This window comes from Puma concolor, chromosome D2, assembly GCF_028749965.1.
Source record: "Puma concolor isolate L17-30 chromosome D2, mPumCon1.1.hap2, whole genome shotgun sequence".
In the NCBI taxonomy this organism is placed as follows: domain Eukaryota; kingdom Metazoa; phylum Chordata; class Mammalia; order Carnivora; family Felidae; genus Puma; species Puma concolor.
In genome coordinates this window covers 79,767,437-79,784,362 of record NC_141677.1, presented here as the reverse complement: position 1 = coordinate 79,784,362, position 16,926 = coordinate 79,767,437, and the positions used below count along the sequence as shown (strand labels likewise).

At 45.1% G+C, this 16,926-nt stretch overlaps 1 protein-coding gene across 1 annotated transcript; it reads left to right on the top strand.

Moving 5' to 3' along the window:
* Positions 1–3,023: 3,023 nt before the first annotated feature.
* On the top strand, positions 3,024–16,664 carry CUZD1 (CUB and zona pellucida like domains 1). Its single transcript, XM_025918310.2, has 9 exons — positions 3,024–3,177; positions 5,442–5,592; positions 7,488–7,702; positions 9,593–9,743; positions 10,273–10,490; positions 11,186–11,358; positions 12,409–12,800; positions 13,583–13,851; positions 15,812–16,664. Exons 1-9 carry the CDS (start codon positions 3,096–3,098, stop codon positions 15,985–15,987), a joined length of 1,827 nt encoding a protein of 608 aa, XP_025774095.2. The 5' UTR covers positions 3,024–3,095; the 3' UTR covers positions 15,988–16,664.
* The last annotated feature ends 262 nt before the right edge of the window (positions 16,665–16,926 follow it).

Below are 16,926 nucleotides of genomic sequence, written 5' to 3'. Positions count from 1 at the left end.
ACAACTGTCATCTTGGAGAGAGTGGGAACAAAGCGATGGGACATGTCTGGGTTTAGGTTAGCTTATCTGTGTAATGATGGGGTGAAGCCCAATGGCACCTAAAAGACATTTCAGAAAACCCGAGATTCTCCCTCTGGCATTCTCCAAGCAAATCTTCAGAAGCAGATTCCCTCCCTTCTAGATCCCTTTAACACGGAGTCTTGCTAATTCAGCTGCCAGTGCCTGTAACTGCTGACCGGAACCCCCAGCTGAGTTGGAGAGGCCAGGATTCTCTTGGTCTCAGCAGTAGGACATACTCCTCTCCACTCCTGTTCATCAGCTCCCCTCTGTTCCTGATCTTTCCCCTGTCTGGACCCCTTTTTACTCACAGACTGTCCATCTGAAACTACATTTTGTACTTGTTAACAAAACCCTGGCTTTGTGAGCAGAGCACTCTCTCCAGAGGGCTTGGCTGATGAGGCCATTTCCGCACTCCAGTGGTGGAGAGATTTGCCAGAAGGGATGTGGGAGCTGAGGCTGCTCTCACAGAGCAGCCATTTGGAATGGCCACGAAAATCCCTGCAGGCTTCAGGATGAGTTTCAGGAGGCAAATTCAAGGCTGCATCTTCCCTGCATCTTGCCCTGAGACTTCCCATCTGGAAATGACCTGTCCCTCTTGAGTTCCTGAAGCACTTTCTCTGCCTCTGTCTGGCGTCTCCTGTTCAGGCCTGGTGTTTGGTGTTCACTTGCACTTCGATTTTCTCGTCGCTGGCAAGCTCCTGAGCCCATCCCATTTCCTTCTGAACCTCACCCAACGGGCAGCGCAGTGCCCAGAACCCTGGAGGCCCTGTGCAAGCACGTTCTGTACAGGAATTCCTTGGGAATACATCTGAAGTTCAGGCATCTCAGGGTCCACGAAGGAGGCAGGATGGGGCAAGGGCTCCTGGGACACCCGTCTGGTAGGCAGTAGGGACAGAGCGTACCCTGTGGGCTTCAGAGCTAGATACACTCGGTTCAAATCCAACTCTGCCTTTCAATAGCCATGGGCCATTGGGGAAGTTTCTTAACCTCTCTGAGCCTCGGTTTCCGTGATGTAAATTGAGGGCTTGCAGAGGTGATAGTGAGGATTAAGCAAAATAAGGTATACCAACCCCACAGGCCCTGGAATCCTGGGATCTCATGGTATTGCCAGTGGCCTGAACTGCTCATCTCCTGATTGCTGACCCAGGGCTCCTTCCCCTCTGTCAGCCCCCTCTCAGAAGAGTGACCATGGAGCTCTCACACCCAGTGGTGCTGGTTCAGGGAGCTAGGAGATCACGTCCATAGGAGACAGGGGGATGGTGTTAGTAAGAAAGTAGGGGTAGGAGTGGGGATCTGTGCACAGCAGAGGGTAAGGGGTCCTTAGTGATCAGAAGGGTACCTACCCTATACTGATGCCCCCTGCTCTCACATCAGGATATCCAGTCCCTACCTGGTATGTGGCTGGCCCCAGAATTCTCTGAGCTGACAGGAACTGAGTGGGGCTGTGCCAGGGACCTTGGTGAGTGTCCAAGCTCCTTACTGAGCACAACTTGGTAATGTCACAGGTGCTGGCCTTGCTGCTGTGGCACTGGTATGAAGCCAGATGCCTGGTCCAGGGGCCTAACTAGGAATGGAACCCCTGGGTCACAGTCTAGTACTGTGCCCTGCCCAGGAACCCCAGTGTCCTAGAGCCAAGCAAGGGTCTCTGGGCTGCAGGACAGTGAGAACAACATGGAAAGTTGAGAGCACCTGGGAAGGGTTTCAAGCTATAAGTTCAGTCTGTATCCACCATTACCTCCACAGAGCTGCTGGTCATCGTTTTCCTGCTCAAAAAAGTTTCATCTGAACTTAGAATAAAATCCAAATGCCTCATCTGACCTACACATCCTTCATTATTGGACCATTACCTGCCTCACCTTAACTTACATTCTACTCCCCTCCCCTTTACTCACCTCTGCCACACTGGCCTGCCTTCCCTTATTATGTAGACATGCCCAACTGATTCCCGCCCCGGGGCCTTTGCACTTGCCCATTGTTTTGCCTAAAATGCATCCCTTAAGCCCACATGACACATAAATGCCTCTGTCTTTCTGTGTTTGCTCACATTTCATCTTTCTCAATTGCACCCCAATATCGCATCCTCCCTGCACTCTATCCCATCACCCTGTTTCATTACGTTCATAGTACCTCTCACTATTTGTAATTTACTTTGTTTGTTGTCTGTCTCCTCCACTTAGAGAATAAGTTCCATGAGGGCAGGGACTGCGTTTCTCACGTTCAATTATGAATCCCCAGGCCCTAGAGCAGTAGCCAACAAATAATTGTTGAGTAAATGAATGAATGAAAACAGGGAAGACCCATATACAAGCTCCTTGTGAGCACAACTTCCTGATGTCACAGGCACTGGCCTTGCCACTGCAGCACCCATCTCACCTTGGACAACAGGATTCCTTTCTGTCATTTGTAAAACAGTGCCAAGGGGACTTTAATTCACCTGCTTCAGCCTCTCTGGACATAACGGTTTGAGTTCCTGAAGCCAAACCTGCACCTGTACTTTCTTTTTGCTCCCCACCCTGTACCAGCTCTTCCTCTCCCTCTGTGTCAGCACCCCGGCAGGCGTCAGAGTGACCTAGCTGGACCCACACTTTGCCCAGGTGCCACCCACCTCCCCCAGCTGATCCTTTGACTTCAATTGGAGGAGAAGAGCGGTGAAGGCTTACGATATCAGCAGTGCTACCTGCTTCGTGATCTGAACGAATAACAGGGCGAAGGCTCAACTCTAACTCGGTGCCGTGATGAATTACTCAGTGCCTGCTACGGGCCGGGGGCTGGAGATCCCCTGCGAGGCAGTTTTTAGCTGGGAACTTTCTGTAAGCTTTCCAGGAAGGAGCCGGAGAGGCAACACTCAAGTTGGGGATTGCTGATAATACACCAGTCACACAGCTGCTCCATTCCCACATAAATTTAGTCCTTGGCTGGTCACACTGACACATTTCCCTGAAGGTGGCCAGAGGGCTCATGCAGCCAGCCGGTTATGAAACACCGAGAAGTATAAAAGCCTGCTAGCCCTCTGGGCTGTTTTTCCCCTGACAGAGATGGAGGCTGTGAGCAGGCTTGTCCCCTTGGCCCTTTTCATCGTGCCGTGTTTGGCAGAGTTCAACTGGACCCAGTCTGAAGGTAAGAAACTTGAACCAGTTCTTTTTTTTCCCTAACAAAATAGGGAGACTTCCTTCCAAGAGGCCTCTGCCCAAAGTTTTGAAGTTTTAATTATCTAATGGCCGTATTACAGAGAACACTTATTCATATGCTCTTGATGTGATTTCGAATTGGTACTAAGTTTTTTTTCAAGCCCATGTGACAATATGCGTAAAAATATTTTTTAAAAAATCACAAAGAATTTTACCAGGTAATTTTACTACTGAGAAGTAAATACCTCGGAAATAATTATAAAAGTGCACACACACACACACACACACACACAAACCACACGGCGCATTTACCCAATTGTAAAAAGCAATGTGAATGTCCCTCATTCATTCTGTAAGTTGTAGATCCACACAAAGGTACGTACTTGGGCAGTTTCTTACAAGTAAGACTGAGCTAGAAGAAAGGTGCCCAGGATCTACCTTAAGAGAGAGAGAGAGAGAAAAAAAACTACCTGAAATTTGTGTAATATGATGTTATGTTTAAAATACATACACTTGAGCATTTTTAAAGATCAGGAAGTAGGAAAGGAAAGGTTCTGAAGTATTTACAAGAAGTTTTTAATGGTCATTTTTTTCCTGGATGGGTGGGATTATACACTTTTTTTCTTGGCTTTCTGATGTTTTTTTACTAATAAACATAATAGTAGTTATTGTTGGGGGAAAAAGAAATAAGAGACTACTGTTATAAGGACATAGCTCATCAGTCATAGATAAAAAGAAAATGAGAAGCTCTTGGTTTCTGAGTGGAGTTTTGAACCCTTAGTTGGGTTCCATTCTGAAGTATTTGATTTTTTTATTCACATTCTGTTAGAGTTGCCGCTGCAGCTCCTCCCCTCCTTTCTCCTCTTCCTTCTCTTTAGTAACAGCTTTATTAGGATATAAGCCACATACGATAAAATCCACTCTTCTAAAATGTAAAATTTACCGATTTCTAGTATAGGCACAGAATTGTGCCACTATGACTACTTTCTAATTTGAGAACATTTTCATCACCTCAGAAAGAAACTCTGCACCCATTGGCTGTTTTTTCCAGTGCTCTCAGCCCAAGACAACCACCAGTCTACTTTCTGTCTCTATAATAGATTTCCCCAATCTGGACATTTCCTATCAATGAAACCCTACAATGTATGTGGTCTTTCACTCAGCTTAATATATACGAGGTTCATCCACGCTGTACCGTGGGCCAGCGCTTCATCCTTTTTATTGCTGAGTGATCCTGCGTAGTATGGATGGACCAGATTTTATTTGTTCATCATTTGATGGACATTTGAGTTGTTTCCCCTTGTTGGTTATTTTGGCTAGCGCGGCTGTAAGCATTAGTGTACGTATGTGTTCATTCCTTTTGGAGACATGCCTAGGAGTGGAATTGTTGCGTTATGGGAACTCCCTGTTTCATCTTTTGAGGACTTGTCGGGCCGTTTTCCCAGCAGCCATCCCATTAGCTTTGCAGGAGGTTCCAATTTTTCCATATCCTTGTCAAATTCTCGTTTTCTGTTTTCGACTCTAGTTTTGTTTCACATTCTAAACGGTGTGAAGTGGTATCTCACTGTGGTTTTCATTTGCATTTTCCCCGATGACTAATGATGTTGAGGATGTCTTCATGTGGTTATTGGCCTTTATGTCTTCTTTGGAGAAATATCTATTTTGGTCTTTTGTCTTTTATCGGGTTGTCTTTTTTTTTTTTTTTTTTTTAATTTTTTTTTTCAACATTTATTTATTTTTGCGACAGAGAGAGGCAGAGCATGAACGGGGGAGGGGCAGAGAGAGAGGGAGACACAGAATCGGAAACAGGCTCCAGGCTCTGAGCCATCAGCCCAGAGCCCGACGCGGGGCTCGAACTCCCGGACCGCGAGATCGTGACCTGGCTGAAGTCGGACGCTTAACCGACTGCGCCACCCAGGCGCCCCTATCGGGTTGTCTTTTAATGATTGAGTTGTAGGAGTTCTTTGTATATTGTAGATATAAAGCTTATTTTTAAAACCATCTTTCTGCATGCCCTAATATATTCTTTATTTTTTATGCACCACTTATAGAGGAATCATAAATATTTTCTCTCCAAGGACTCTAAGAGGGGGAAATCAGTTGCTGGTGGCTTACTTTGGAATGAGTTAAATACCATTCACAATCACTTGCATGCTTGTATGGACAGTACATGTGGGAGGTAGATTCCCAACCCCTCGAGGAGAAGGGCAGGGGCTGCTGACTTTTCTCAGTGCCAACTGTGGTCTCTACCAGGCAAATCTAGCTGCCGGGCCACCGTGGGAGGCACCAGCCAATCGGATGCCCATAGAGCCCTAATCCTGCAACTCAATCCCAATGAGGACTGCACCTGGACACTAGAAAAACCAGAAAACAAAAGCATCAGAATCATTTTTTCCCACTTCCAGTAAGTAGAGGCTTTGCTTTCTAATGAGGGTGGTTGAACTCTGGCCATACCAAGGAGTCTGTGTCAAAAAAAAATCAGCTGCTCTTAGAGGTAGTGGTAACTCCCATGACCATGGTGATGGTCATAATGGCTGACAGTCACTGACTGATGACTGGGCCCCTGGCTGTGGTCACAGAGGTCCTGTGAGGTCAGTATGAGTATCCCAGGCACAGGGAGATTGAACACTTGTCTCAGGTCACATAGTGAGTGGAATGACCATAGTTAGTATCCAGCTAGTCTAGTTCCAGGTTCCAGGTCCTGAAACACTAAACTCATGGTTTCAAAGTATGCATTATAATCAGCAGGGGAGCCTCCAGAAAGTCAGATTCCCAGGCTGCACCTCATATAAATCGGGGTGGGGGGGGAAGGGCAGGCAACCAGGCAGCAGTGTTTTTTTTATTTTAAATTTTTTATTTTGAAATAAATATACACCCACACCCACAAGTGTTTTCTAGAAGTGCCCAGGTTATGGCAGTGCGAGGCCAAGCTGAGGACAGGGCGCTGTCCTACCAGACTCTCTCAGGGCTTCGTGAGAACTTCCCCAGTTAATCAGTCCTCTCAACAGCCCTCTGGGATGGATGCGATCTAATCCCCACTCGGCGGGTAAGAAATCCCAGAGAAGTCACTTCACGTGGCCAGAGTCACGGACCGATACAGGCAGCAGAGGGACCGGATCCCGGCACCCTTGCTCCAGCGCCCCTACGCTCCCCCTCTGCCCGTGGTTCTAAACCAGAGAGTCTCAGAAGCGCGGGAGGGTTTTGCAAAAGCGCGGCTGTGGGACCCTGGGCCCAGATTCTGACCCGGACGGGGGTGGCCGGGGCCCGAGAACGTGCACGGGTAACAACTTCCCAGGTGCTGCTGGTGCGGTCAAGGTGCCACACTTTTGAGACTCGTGGCCCTTCGCCAGGGAAGTTGGAATTCACTTCTGTTTGGCCCTGAAGGAAAAAAAGAAGGGGTGCTTCCGTATTTCCCAGAATTCAAGGGCTATTAATTAAGAATCACATACATTATCCCTGATGTGTCGAGAAAGAGAGGACGCAGCGGGGCAAGAGCAAGGGAGGGGGGACGAACACTTCCCGTCTTAGACGCTTCTGTGTGCCGGGCCTGTGCCGGTGCTCCCTGTTCAGATGATTATAAACCTCCCACAGGATAAGACGAAGGCTGTGATATCCCCATTTGCAGAAGGGAGAGTGAGGTGAAATCCTGAATAGCTCAGCCAAAGTTACGCAGCAGGGAAGGGGCTACGGTGGAAGAATTCAGGTTTGTCTACCCTCGCGGTGTTCCCTCTAAGCCATCCTGCAACTGTGTCAGGATTCGGGGGCCATCCGGAGAGACCCTGTCAGCATGGGCAGAGGACAATGAATCATCCGGGTCTGCCGTGTCCAGTGCAGGGCACGGACCGTCCTTATGGATGAAGACCGGGGGGTGTGAGGGAAGGAAGGGGCGTCTCGGGAGATGCTACATGTCCCTTAACGTGAGCGAGGCGGCCGTGGAGGAAGAGTCGCTTCCCGTTTCTACGGCCTTGGGTTCCAAATGTCAAAGGCGATGAATTCTAAATAAGAAGATCCCACCCCACGGTTCGCACCGGGGCACGAGGAACAGGAGAGATGGAGACGGGAAGGAAAGGAGTCCTGGACCCGAGTCCCACCTCCCCCCTGACTGTACAGGATCGCTGGCAAAGCAGTTGTGCTTCCTGAGGCCTTTACAGACTGATGGTGTGCGGGTTGATGTTGGGGGGCGGGGGAGGGGGGCCGGTCCCGGTATGCAAACCGCCATGCCGAGGTGAATGACTGACTCCACACCGAACCCCCTGGCCTGGTGGTTCGTCTCCAACCACACATGTGTTCTGTTCACAGGCTGGATCCCAGTGGAGGGTGTAAAAATGAAAACATTAAAGTTTTTGATGGAAACTCTACCAAGGGGTCTCTGCTCGGGAAAGTCTGCAGTAAACATGACTACGTTCCTGTTTTTGAGTCATCATCCGATATGTTAATGGTTCAAATAGTCACCGATTCTGTAAGAATGCAAAGAACTGTCTTCATCTTCTACTACTACTTCTCACCCGGCACCTGTAAGTAAGGACACGTATACGTCCTCTGCACCTGCGAGCACAGAAGGTCACACACTCTCCTGCGTGGGTTGTTGTAACCTTGAGTCTGAGTCTGTGCCCTGAGAGCTCGCTGTGTGCGAGAGCAGCGGTTCTCTAACCTGTGTGCGAAAGAATCACCTGGAGAGCTTGTGAAATCAGATTCTGATTCACTGGTTCTGGCATGGAGCCCATGACTTTGCCTTTCTAACCAGCTCCCACGCGAGGCAGATGGATGGGGCTGATCAGACGGCTACGTATTGAGGTGTACCGTGTGACAGACTGAAGCAGACTCTCCAAGTTCACCTGTTTTAAAAAAAATTTTTTAATGTTTGTTTATTTTTGAGAGAGAGAGAGAGAGAGAGAGAGAGAGAGACAGAGTGCGAGTGGGGGAGGGGCAGAGAGAAGGAGGCACAGAATCTGAAGCAGGCTCCAGGCTCTGAGCTGTCAGCACAGAGCTCGACGCAGGGCTCGAACCCACAAACCGTGTGATCATGATCTGAGCCAAAGTCGGATGGTCAACTGACTGAGCCACCCAGGTGCTCCCAGCCTGTTTTATAATAACCTGAGATCCTTTGAAATGCCTGTTCAGGGACTGCTTCTCCCTCTGGTCTGAACACAACATCTTTGGAGCTATAGAATCTACATGTTTAACACGTCTTCCAGGTGATTCTTTTTTTTTAATTAAAAAAAATATTTATTTATTTATTTTTGAGAGAGTGCATGAGTGAGCAGGGGAGGAGCAGAGAGAAAGGGAGAGACAAAATCCCAGGCAGCTCAATGTGGTCAGTGCAGAGCCCTACGTGGGGCCTGAACTCACAAATCGTGAGATCATGACCTAGGCTGAAATCAAGAGTCCGATGCTTCACCAACTGAGCCACCTAGGTGCCCCTTCCAGGTAATTCTTGATAAAGAAGGTCATCCAGGGAGCACATGCTGAGAATCTCTTATCTCACATCTGAATCTAAGACTGTCAGGCAGTCTGACGCTACAAATACATGGTTCTGCATTCACAGCACCCAGATTCCGCTGCAACCCAAAGCAGAATGCCAAGAAACTCTGCAAGTGGGTTCAGGAGCAAAGCTCCACTCTGGTTTGCTTTCCGAGGCCCAGAGTTGAGTATGTCACCCTCCTCTTAAACTGCTGAATCCTTGGTGTGGGCGGATCTCCAGAGTGGAGCAGTCAGGGCTCTCTGAAGCCAGACCCGGGCCACCTTTTCGGGCCTTACCTCTAGCCACTACCTGACCTGCATCCTAGGCTTCAGCTGGCCTACACCATTTTACACCCTCCTAGAAGGAGCCTTCGGTGTTGGCTGTCTGTGTTTCACTTGTCTGGCTGCTTGCTTACTGGGGAGGGGAGGGGAGGGACCGAGGGTGTCTTCACGAAGGCTGCATCCGAGCTGAGCTGTGAACCACAGTGTAGGGTAGGGAGAGGCGGGTAGCAGGGGAGGAGGGCTCCCGTCTGCTGGCACCAACAGTCTGAGGAGCCACGGGAGGGAAGGACAGTGGGGAACAGTAGGTCAGGCGGAGGTGGCTGATGAGGCTGGAAAGCTAGGCTGGGGCCAAGTGAGGAAGAGCCTCAGATGTTAGTCCTAAGAGTGTGACATCATTTTCCGTGGCTAAGACCTTAGTGGAGGGTCTCTAAAGCTGGGACAGTGTCACTCTGCCCTGCACCAGTGACCAGAAAATCCAGTGCAAAAGAAAGATGAAAATCTCAGTCTGCTACCAATTCAAAAGAGGGCAATAGAATAAAATTCGGGGGGTCTGGGTGGGGATTGCTTATTGAGCTCAACGCACAGCACAGAAACTAAATGAAGTCTCTCAGTGAAGTCTCTCCCGTGATTTATACTCTTGGTCACCCTCACATCCCTTTCAGCTATTCCAAACTGTGGTGGTTACTTGGATGCCTCCGAAGGATCCTTTACCAGCCCCAATTACCCAAAGCCACATCCTGCACTGGCTTACTGCGTGTGGCACATACAAGTGGAGAAAGGTTACAAGATAAAATTACACTTCAAAGACATTTTGTAAGTACTGTGGTCCATTTCTCCTGTTGGAGAAAGGCAGCAAGCCCCCCCTGGCAAATGGGGAACCTGGGGAAGGGAAAAGATCATGTGGACCCCCTCCTAGATGAGCATTATTCAAAGAATGGGTATATAAAGAAAATACCAGTAAGCGTCTGACTTCAGCTCAAGTCATGATCTCATGGTTTGTGGTTTCAAGCCCCGCGTTGGGCTCTGGGCTGACAGCTCAGAGCCTGGAGCCTGCTTCAGATTCTGTGTCTCCCTCTCCCTCTGTCCCTCCCCACTCGTGCTCTGTCTCTTGGTCTCAAAAATAAATAAAACATTAAAGACAATTAAAAAAAAGAAAGCACCAATATTATTGCATTGAAGTAAATGGACTCTTTTTCTGAAGATTCTGAGGTCACACCAGGGATGGGCAAAGCCCCAGGTTTGTCATCATAAGCCTGAGATCCCACCGTAAGGAAAACTCTTGAATCACTTAGGACTGAGACTGTTGAGAATTGAATTTTCACCAGAGGCCCTACTTCTCTAGCATAGAAGTGGACGAATACTGCAGATTTGACTTCATTGCCGTTTATGATGGCTCCTCCACCACCTCTGGCCTGCTTGGACAAGTGTGTGGCTACGTGAAGCCCACCTTTGAATCCTCGTCGGACTCGCTGACTGTTGTGCTATCTACAGATTACGCCAACTCCTACCGAGGCTTCACTGCTTCCTACACTTCAGTTTACGCGGGAAACGTCAACACTAGTAAGTCATACCCCTTAGCTGTTTTGAGCTCTCTGAGGACGGTGCCCGTACAAACTGCCCTTTAATTCTTAGCCTACCCGTGGCTCCCCTGCTTGCAAGCCTGTCATACATACTTTGGAACATCTTCGTGATCGGAAGCTGGAGGATCAGTTCTGTGCATTGCCTCGTACAAGAGGAAGGAAATGATTTTATTAACTTGAGAAAGATTTCTGTAGAAAATAGCGACTGTTTTCCTTATTGCCTTCTGTAAAGGCACAATTAAAAATAATAGAGTCACAGATTCAAGTTGCAAAAAAGGTCACGGTGAACGTCATAAGAGGTGGGTCAACTACTCTGCTGTCTCAGGCTTCTGATTATGGTTTAGAGCAAAATGGCTTTGAGTTTTTATTTTTTAATTTAATTTAATTAATTAATTTATTCATTAATTTATTCATTCATTTATTCATTCATTCATTTTATTTATTTTATTATTCTATTTTTTATATGTAATTTATTGTCAAACTGGTTTCCATACAACACCCAGTGCTCATCCCAACAGGTGCCTTCCTCGATGCCCATCACCCACTTTCCCCTCTCCCCCGGCTTTGAGTTTTTTAATATACTTCTGTGCGCATAGCTTTTCAAGATCCAAAGTTCAAGGTTGACATAAACATAATCATCCCTGTTTTGTTTTTGTTTTTGTTTTTTCTGAACAGCATCCTTAACTTGCTCCTCAGACAAGATGAGAGTTATCATTAGTAAATCCTACCTGGGATTATTAAAATATAGCGAGAATAACTTACAACTAAATGACCCAACTTGCAGACCAAAGATATCAAATGTGGTGGAATTTTCTATTCCTCTGAATGGATGCGGTACAGTCAAAAAGGTAAAGCGAGACACTGAGCTGGCTTTTGTCACATGCCAGAGATGTGTTAGATAACGCCGTGGTACTTGCTGGTGACTTTAACGAACAGCTCCCAAACCTTAGCAGCTTCATGTGTGGTAAGCTTGTGGGGACATATAAGTGCACTCACTCATTTACACACCAATGCCAAATTGCCACATTCATTATCAGGGTAACTGGAGGGTGGTTATCTTTTCCAAAAGGTGAAGAACTCTGACGACTCACTGCAGAAAGTTCGAGCATCTAGATACTGCAGGTGTAAGAGTCTACCAATAATACTTGTACAGAAAATGTCTACATCTCATATTCAGCAAACACCTAGCTGTATTTTTATGATCTTCTTCTTTCCTCTGTAAAGAGAGAAGATAAAAATATTATGCTTTGTTTTAAACATGAAGGACATAAGTTTCGTTCTACCTTTTCTAGAACTTGAAGATCTCAAACATTTGCAACCTGTAGGTCCCTTTAGGATGTACTCCCTAAACTTTTCACTCAGGTCCTGAAACAACGATGCCATTGAAAAGAATGGGAGCTACTCCGGGGAATCAATAAGGATGGAAGTAAATCGTTATTTTTTGCTCCACGTGAACAGCTGGACGAATATCTGCGCATCCCTAGGGAAAGCAGTCCGGGGAAACCCTACTGCAGGACTTCTGTCCGCATACACTTGGGAAACTGCCCAGGGAGCCGCACTAACTTAATGCTACTTACGAAAGGCAATACATTATAGGGTCTCGAGTCTTTCTAGGGCTGGAAATTTGTGTTCAAAATTGTTTTTAACGTAAAAAGTTTTGTCTAATTCCGTATTCCGGTCTCTCTAAGCCAAGCTCTGTCTCTCGTCTCACGTGTTTTCTGCCTACCCAGCATGTTTCTTAAAGAAAGCACATTTGAGCCTTAGGGTATTCCAACATGCAAGCTGCTGACTTGCAATTTAAGATGATTGTGTGCCTACCCACACATGCCATGCATATCTATGTTCTAAAATATTATTGGACTTAAAATACAACATTTGAATTCCATCTTGGTCTGCAGGTAGAAGATCATTCAATTACTTACACCAACATAATCACTCTCATTCCGTCCTCCGCATCGGAAGTGATCACCCGCCAGAAACATCTCCAGATTGTTCTGAAGTGTGAAATGGAACGTAATTCTACTGTGGAGATGATGTACATAACAGAAGATGACATAATACAAAATCAAATTGTGCTGGGCAAATATAACACAAGCATGGCTCTTTTTGAATCCAATTCATTTGAAAAGCCTCTGCTGGAGTCACCATATTATGTGGATTTGAACCAAACTCTTTTTGTTCAAGTCAGCATCCACACCTCGGATCCAGATTTGGTGGTTTTTCTTGATAACTGTATTGCCTCTCCCACGTCTGACTTTGCATCCCCAACCTATGACCTCATCAAGAGTGGGTATGTACTGATGGGTGATATGCTTTTCTGAGGATTAATAATGACTCGAATGAAGTAGTATTTTTTGTGTATGGTTGTACAATTCCTGTATGCCTGCTGTATAATTGTTTTCTATACTGCTGCCATGGAGTTTAGTAAATTTAATTGTTTTACAAAATACAGTTAGTGTATACTAGTGACAAATACTTTAAGTTAGAGCATTTCTACAGCCACAGCCCATATCCACTAGAATTTTAAGTATGTTTCCCAAATATTTGCTGGTAGAAACAAATATATTTTTTGTCAAGATGCTTTGTGGTTTTGTTTTTGCTTCCCCCCCAACCCCCCATGTTGATTATTTTCAACAAAACACCAAAGGATTATTTCATTTGTTCCAGATTTAGAACACAGACCTAATACAATTAGTAAAGTATATGCGGCATTCTCTAAAAAAAAAAAAAGGGAAGTTTTCCTCTTTTTCTGTAAGCTGATGGACTTTATATCAACCCTATTGGCACGTTCAAAGCAAGTGTGTAGAGTAAGGCATTTGAGTTCTAATATATCTGAATTGGTTTTCTAATTAATTCACATAGACTAGGAATTTTATTGCTGGAGGAAACTTTGTCTTACCCAGGAATCAGATCTATAGCCTTAGCTCACTATGGTCTGAGCTAAAGACATTGTCTTTCTAGAGCAATTTTTGGACCCACAAATTAGTTCAAACAAAACTCTGTATCATTTCTTTTCAATATCAAAAAGACTGAACTGTAAATTTTCTAAATGTGCCATAAATTCTGTTCCAGATGTAGTCGAGATGAGACTTGTGAGGTGTATCCGTTTTCTGGACACTATGGAAGATTCCAATTTAATGCCTTTAAATTCTTGAGAAATCTGGGCTCCGTGTATCTACAGTGTAAGATTTTGATATGTGACAGTAGTGACCATCAGTCTCGCTGCAACCAAGGCTGTGTCTCTAGAAGGAAACGAGACATTTCTTCATACAAATGGAAGGCAGATTCTGTCATAGGACCTATTCGTCTGAAAAGGGATCAAAGTGCAAGTGGAAATTCAGGTAAAGAACAAGCTATTTCCTGATCTAAGAACACCTCATGGTTCATTAAATTCTGCTCAATTGTGTTCCTGCTTAAGCATGCACAGTATAGAGATTTATGATATCAGCAGCTAAGTCCTAATAAGCACACAAGATTAATTTTTCTATTAGTTGAAAAAATGTAAACCAGGTACATTTTAAGCATATTATACACTGATAATGTACCATGATCCCTGTGGCTTTTGAGTATAAATATAACTTTCCCACTTCTAAAACCAACACTTTCTCTTAGCTTCCTGACTCCTTGTTATAGACAGCATGGCAGATAACAGAATTAAAGCAATGTATTTTAACTCCTATATGAGAAAATCCGATGAACCTGCATCCCACACAACCACCTTTTTGGGAAAAAAAAGCTATTTTTTTCTAAGAGAAAATACTCTATTTTTAAGATGGACCTACTTCTTTTTTTTAAATGTTTATTTTATTTTTGAGAGAGAGAGAAAGAGAGAGAGAGCAGGTGCACATACGTGAGCATGGAGTCGGGGGTGGGCAGAGAGAGGGAGACAGAGGATCCGAAGCTTGATGCTTGAAGTCACGAACTGTGAGATCGTGACCTGAGCAGAAGTCTGATGCTTAAGCGCTTACCTGACTGAGCCACCCTGGTGCCCCCAGCCCTGCTTCTTTTTAGAGGATTGAAACATGACCCCTGCCAGGTCACAGGAGAATGAGGTGGTGGTGGCCACTCATGGACAAGCCACAACTAAATGGCTTTGGACGGACCACAGTTAAATAAAAACTGCTTATGAGTTTATCTCATGTGAAAATTATCCTGGCATAAAAGAATCTTGTGACCTCTATGTTAATTGTTATTTGAATGGACTATGAAGGAGTAGGATTCTAGTTTGTAGCAAAACATTTCTAAGATAAATGCAAAAGAACACAAAAATTAAATCCAGTAACTTTATAAACACATTCACTAAAGATGATGCATCTGTGGATATTAGTCTGCAATTAGTTGAAAATCTGTGAATGAAAGTTACAGAAATATCTTCCATATTAGAAAGTACCCTTTTCTAGGGAGCCTGGGTGTCTCAGTCGGTTAAGTGTTCTACTCTCGGTTTCGGCTCAGGTCATGATCTCATGGTTTCATGAGTTTGAACCCCCAGTTGGGCTCTGTGCTGACAGTGTGGAGCCTGCTTGGGATTCTCTCTCTCTCTCTCTCTCTCTCTCTCTCTCTCTCTCTCTCTCTCTCCCCCTCTCTCTCCCTCTCTCTGTCCCTCCCCTGCTCAGGCTGTCTCTGTCTCTCTCAAAATAAATAAATAAAAACTTTAAAAAAAGTACCCTTTTCCTGTTTCAAGAGGAGAAACCAGTTGTTTCTCTATCGATCACATATATTTTGACAACTATGGGAAATAGTGAGAATCCATAAATGGACCCACGCTTCTGTTTGACCGAGATGCTTGATTGTCACAAGTTTTTCACTTTATGTCAAGGAAACAAATTAACTATTTAAACAAACGAATGTAAGGGCATCTTGTCCTTTCTAAACAGAAACATAAACTGATTGAAATATTTGCTCACTGTCGCTGTATGTTGTGTTGGCATTATATACCATGCATTAATTGGTGCATAAGATTCATATTTGCGAGGAGGTACACAATTCATGAACATTTTGTAATGCCAAGTAATACCTTTCTTTTTTTTTTTTTTTTTTTAAATTTTTTTTTTTCAACGTTTATTTATTTTTGGGACAGAGAGAGACAGAGCATGAACAGGGGAGGGGCAGAGAGAGAGGGAGACACAGAATCGGAAACAGGCTCCAGGCTCTGAGCCATCAGCCCAGAGCCCGACGCGGGGCTCGAACTCCCGGACCGCGAGATCGTGACCTGGCTGAAGTCGGACGCTTAACCGACTGCGCCACCCAGGCGCCCCAGTAATACCTTTCTTTAAATGATGTTTATCTTCTTTCCAATTACAGGATTTCAGTATCAAATACATGGAGAAGAAACTCAGAATCAACCTTTCAACAGTCTGCAACTATTTTTATTCATGGCCCTTGCTCTGAATGTAGTGATTGTGGTTACGATCATAGCAAGGCATTTTGTGAAGCAGAGAACAGACTACAAGTACCAGAAGCTGCAGAATATGAACTAACGGGTTCAGCCTTAAGTGAGACACGTTCCTCCTGAACACCAAAGGAAATGCTACCCATTATGAATAAATTAGGGAGAGCCTCATAAGAGTGATGCACAGGTCTTGCTGTCATTGTGGTCAGTGTGCTGCCTTGCAGGGTGGTTGAAACGAGCGAACATTATGTAAGTTAGGTCTCATGATAAAGACCTGAAGCCACCAAAATATTAAATGAATTAAAAGCATCCTTTTTCACAAAGCATTTTCAGTAAATAATTAGGTGAAAGGAAAAAAAAAGACATAAGTCTTCAGCATTAGATGTATTTATTTTCTAGATGCAAATGTGTTACCTTTTGAAACATATATGAACGTTATAATTCCTGAAACGAAGTGTGACAAAGAGAATGACCATCTTTTTTATTCATACGCCTCACTATTTTAATGCGGAGTCTCAGCATCTTACAGCTTAAACACATCTCAGAAAAGGGCTTTGGAAAGAAGACCCTGATTATCATAGGCGAGACTTCTGTGTAGTTTCCTGGTTAACGAAGTAAAACAACAGTTCTCCCATTTCCCATCAAACACCAAAGCCAAACATACCTGTAGCAAGGCGGAGTCAGTTCTGACTTAATACATTCCTCTCTGCTGTGGCTGAACAAATATTAAAGACCTCAGTGTGAACTGACTTTACACATACCAAACATCATATTGAATTCTTTGTCTTAGATGCACATTACAACTCTACCTCATCACTCAGTACCACCGTGGTTTGGGTTCTGATCAACATCTAAAGAGGCAACTACATTTCTGAATGCCCAAAGACTTTCCTCCCGTACACATGTATCGGGTACACAGTAATGCCCGGGGAATATACCACGAGTAAGACGCCATCTCTATTCTCATCGAACAAGTTTTTAGGAGCCTGCTGGGTTTCCAGATCCAAATCGAAATGCATCTTCCCCA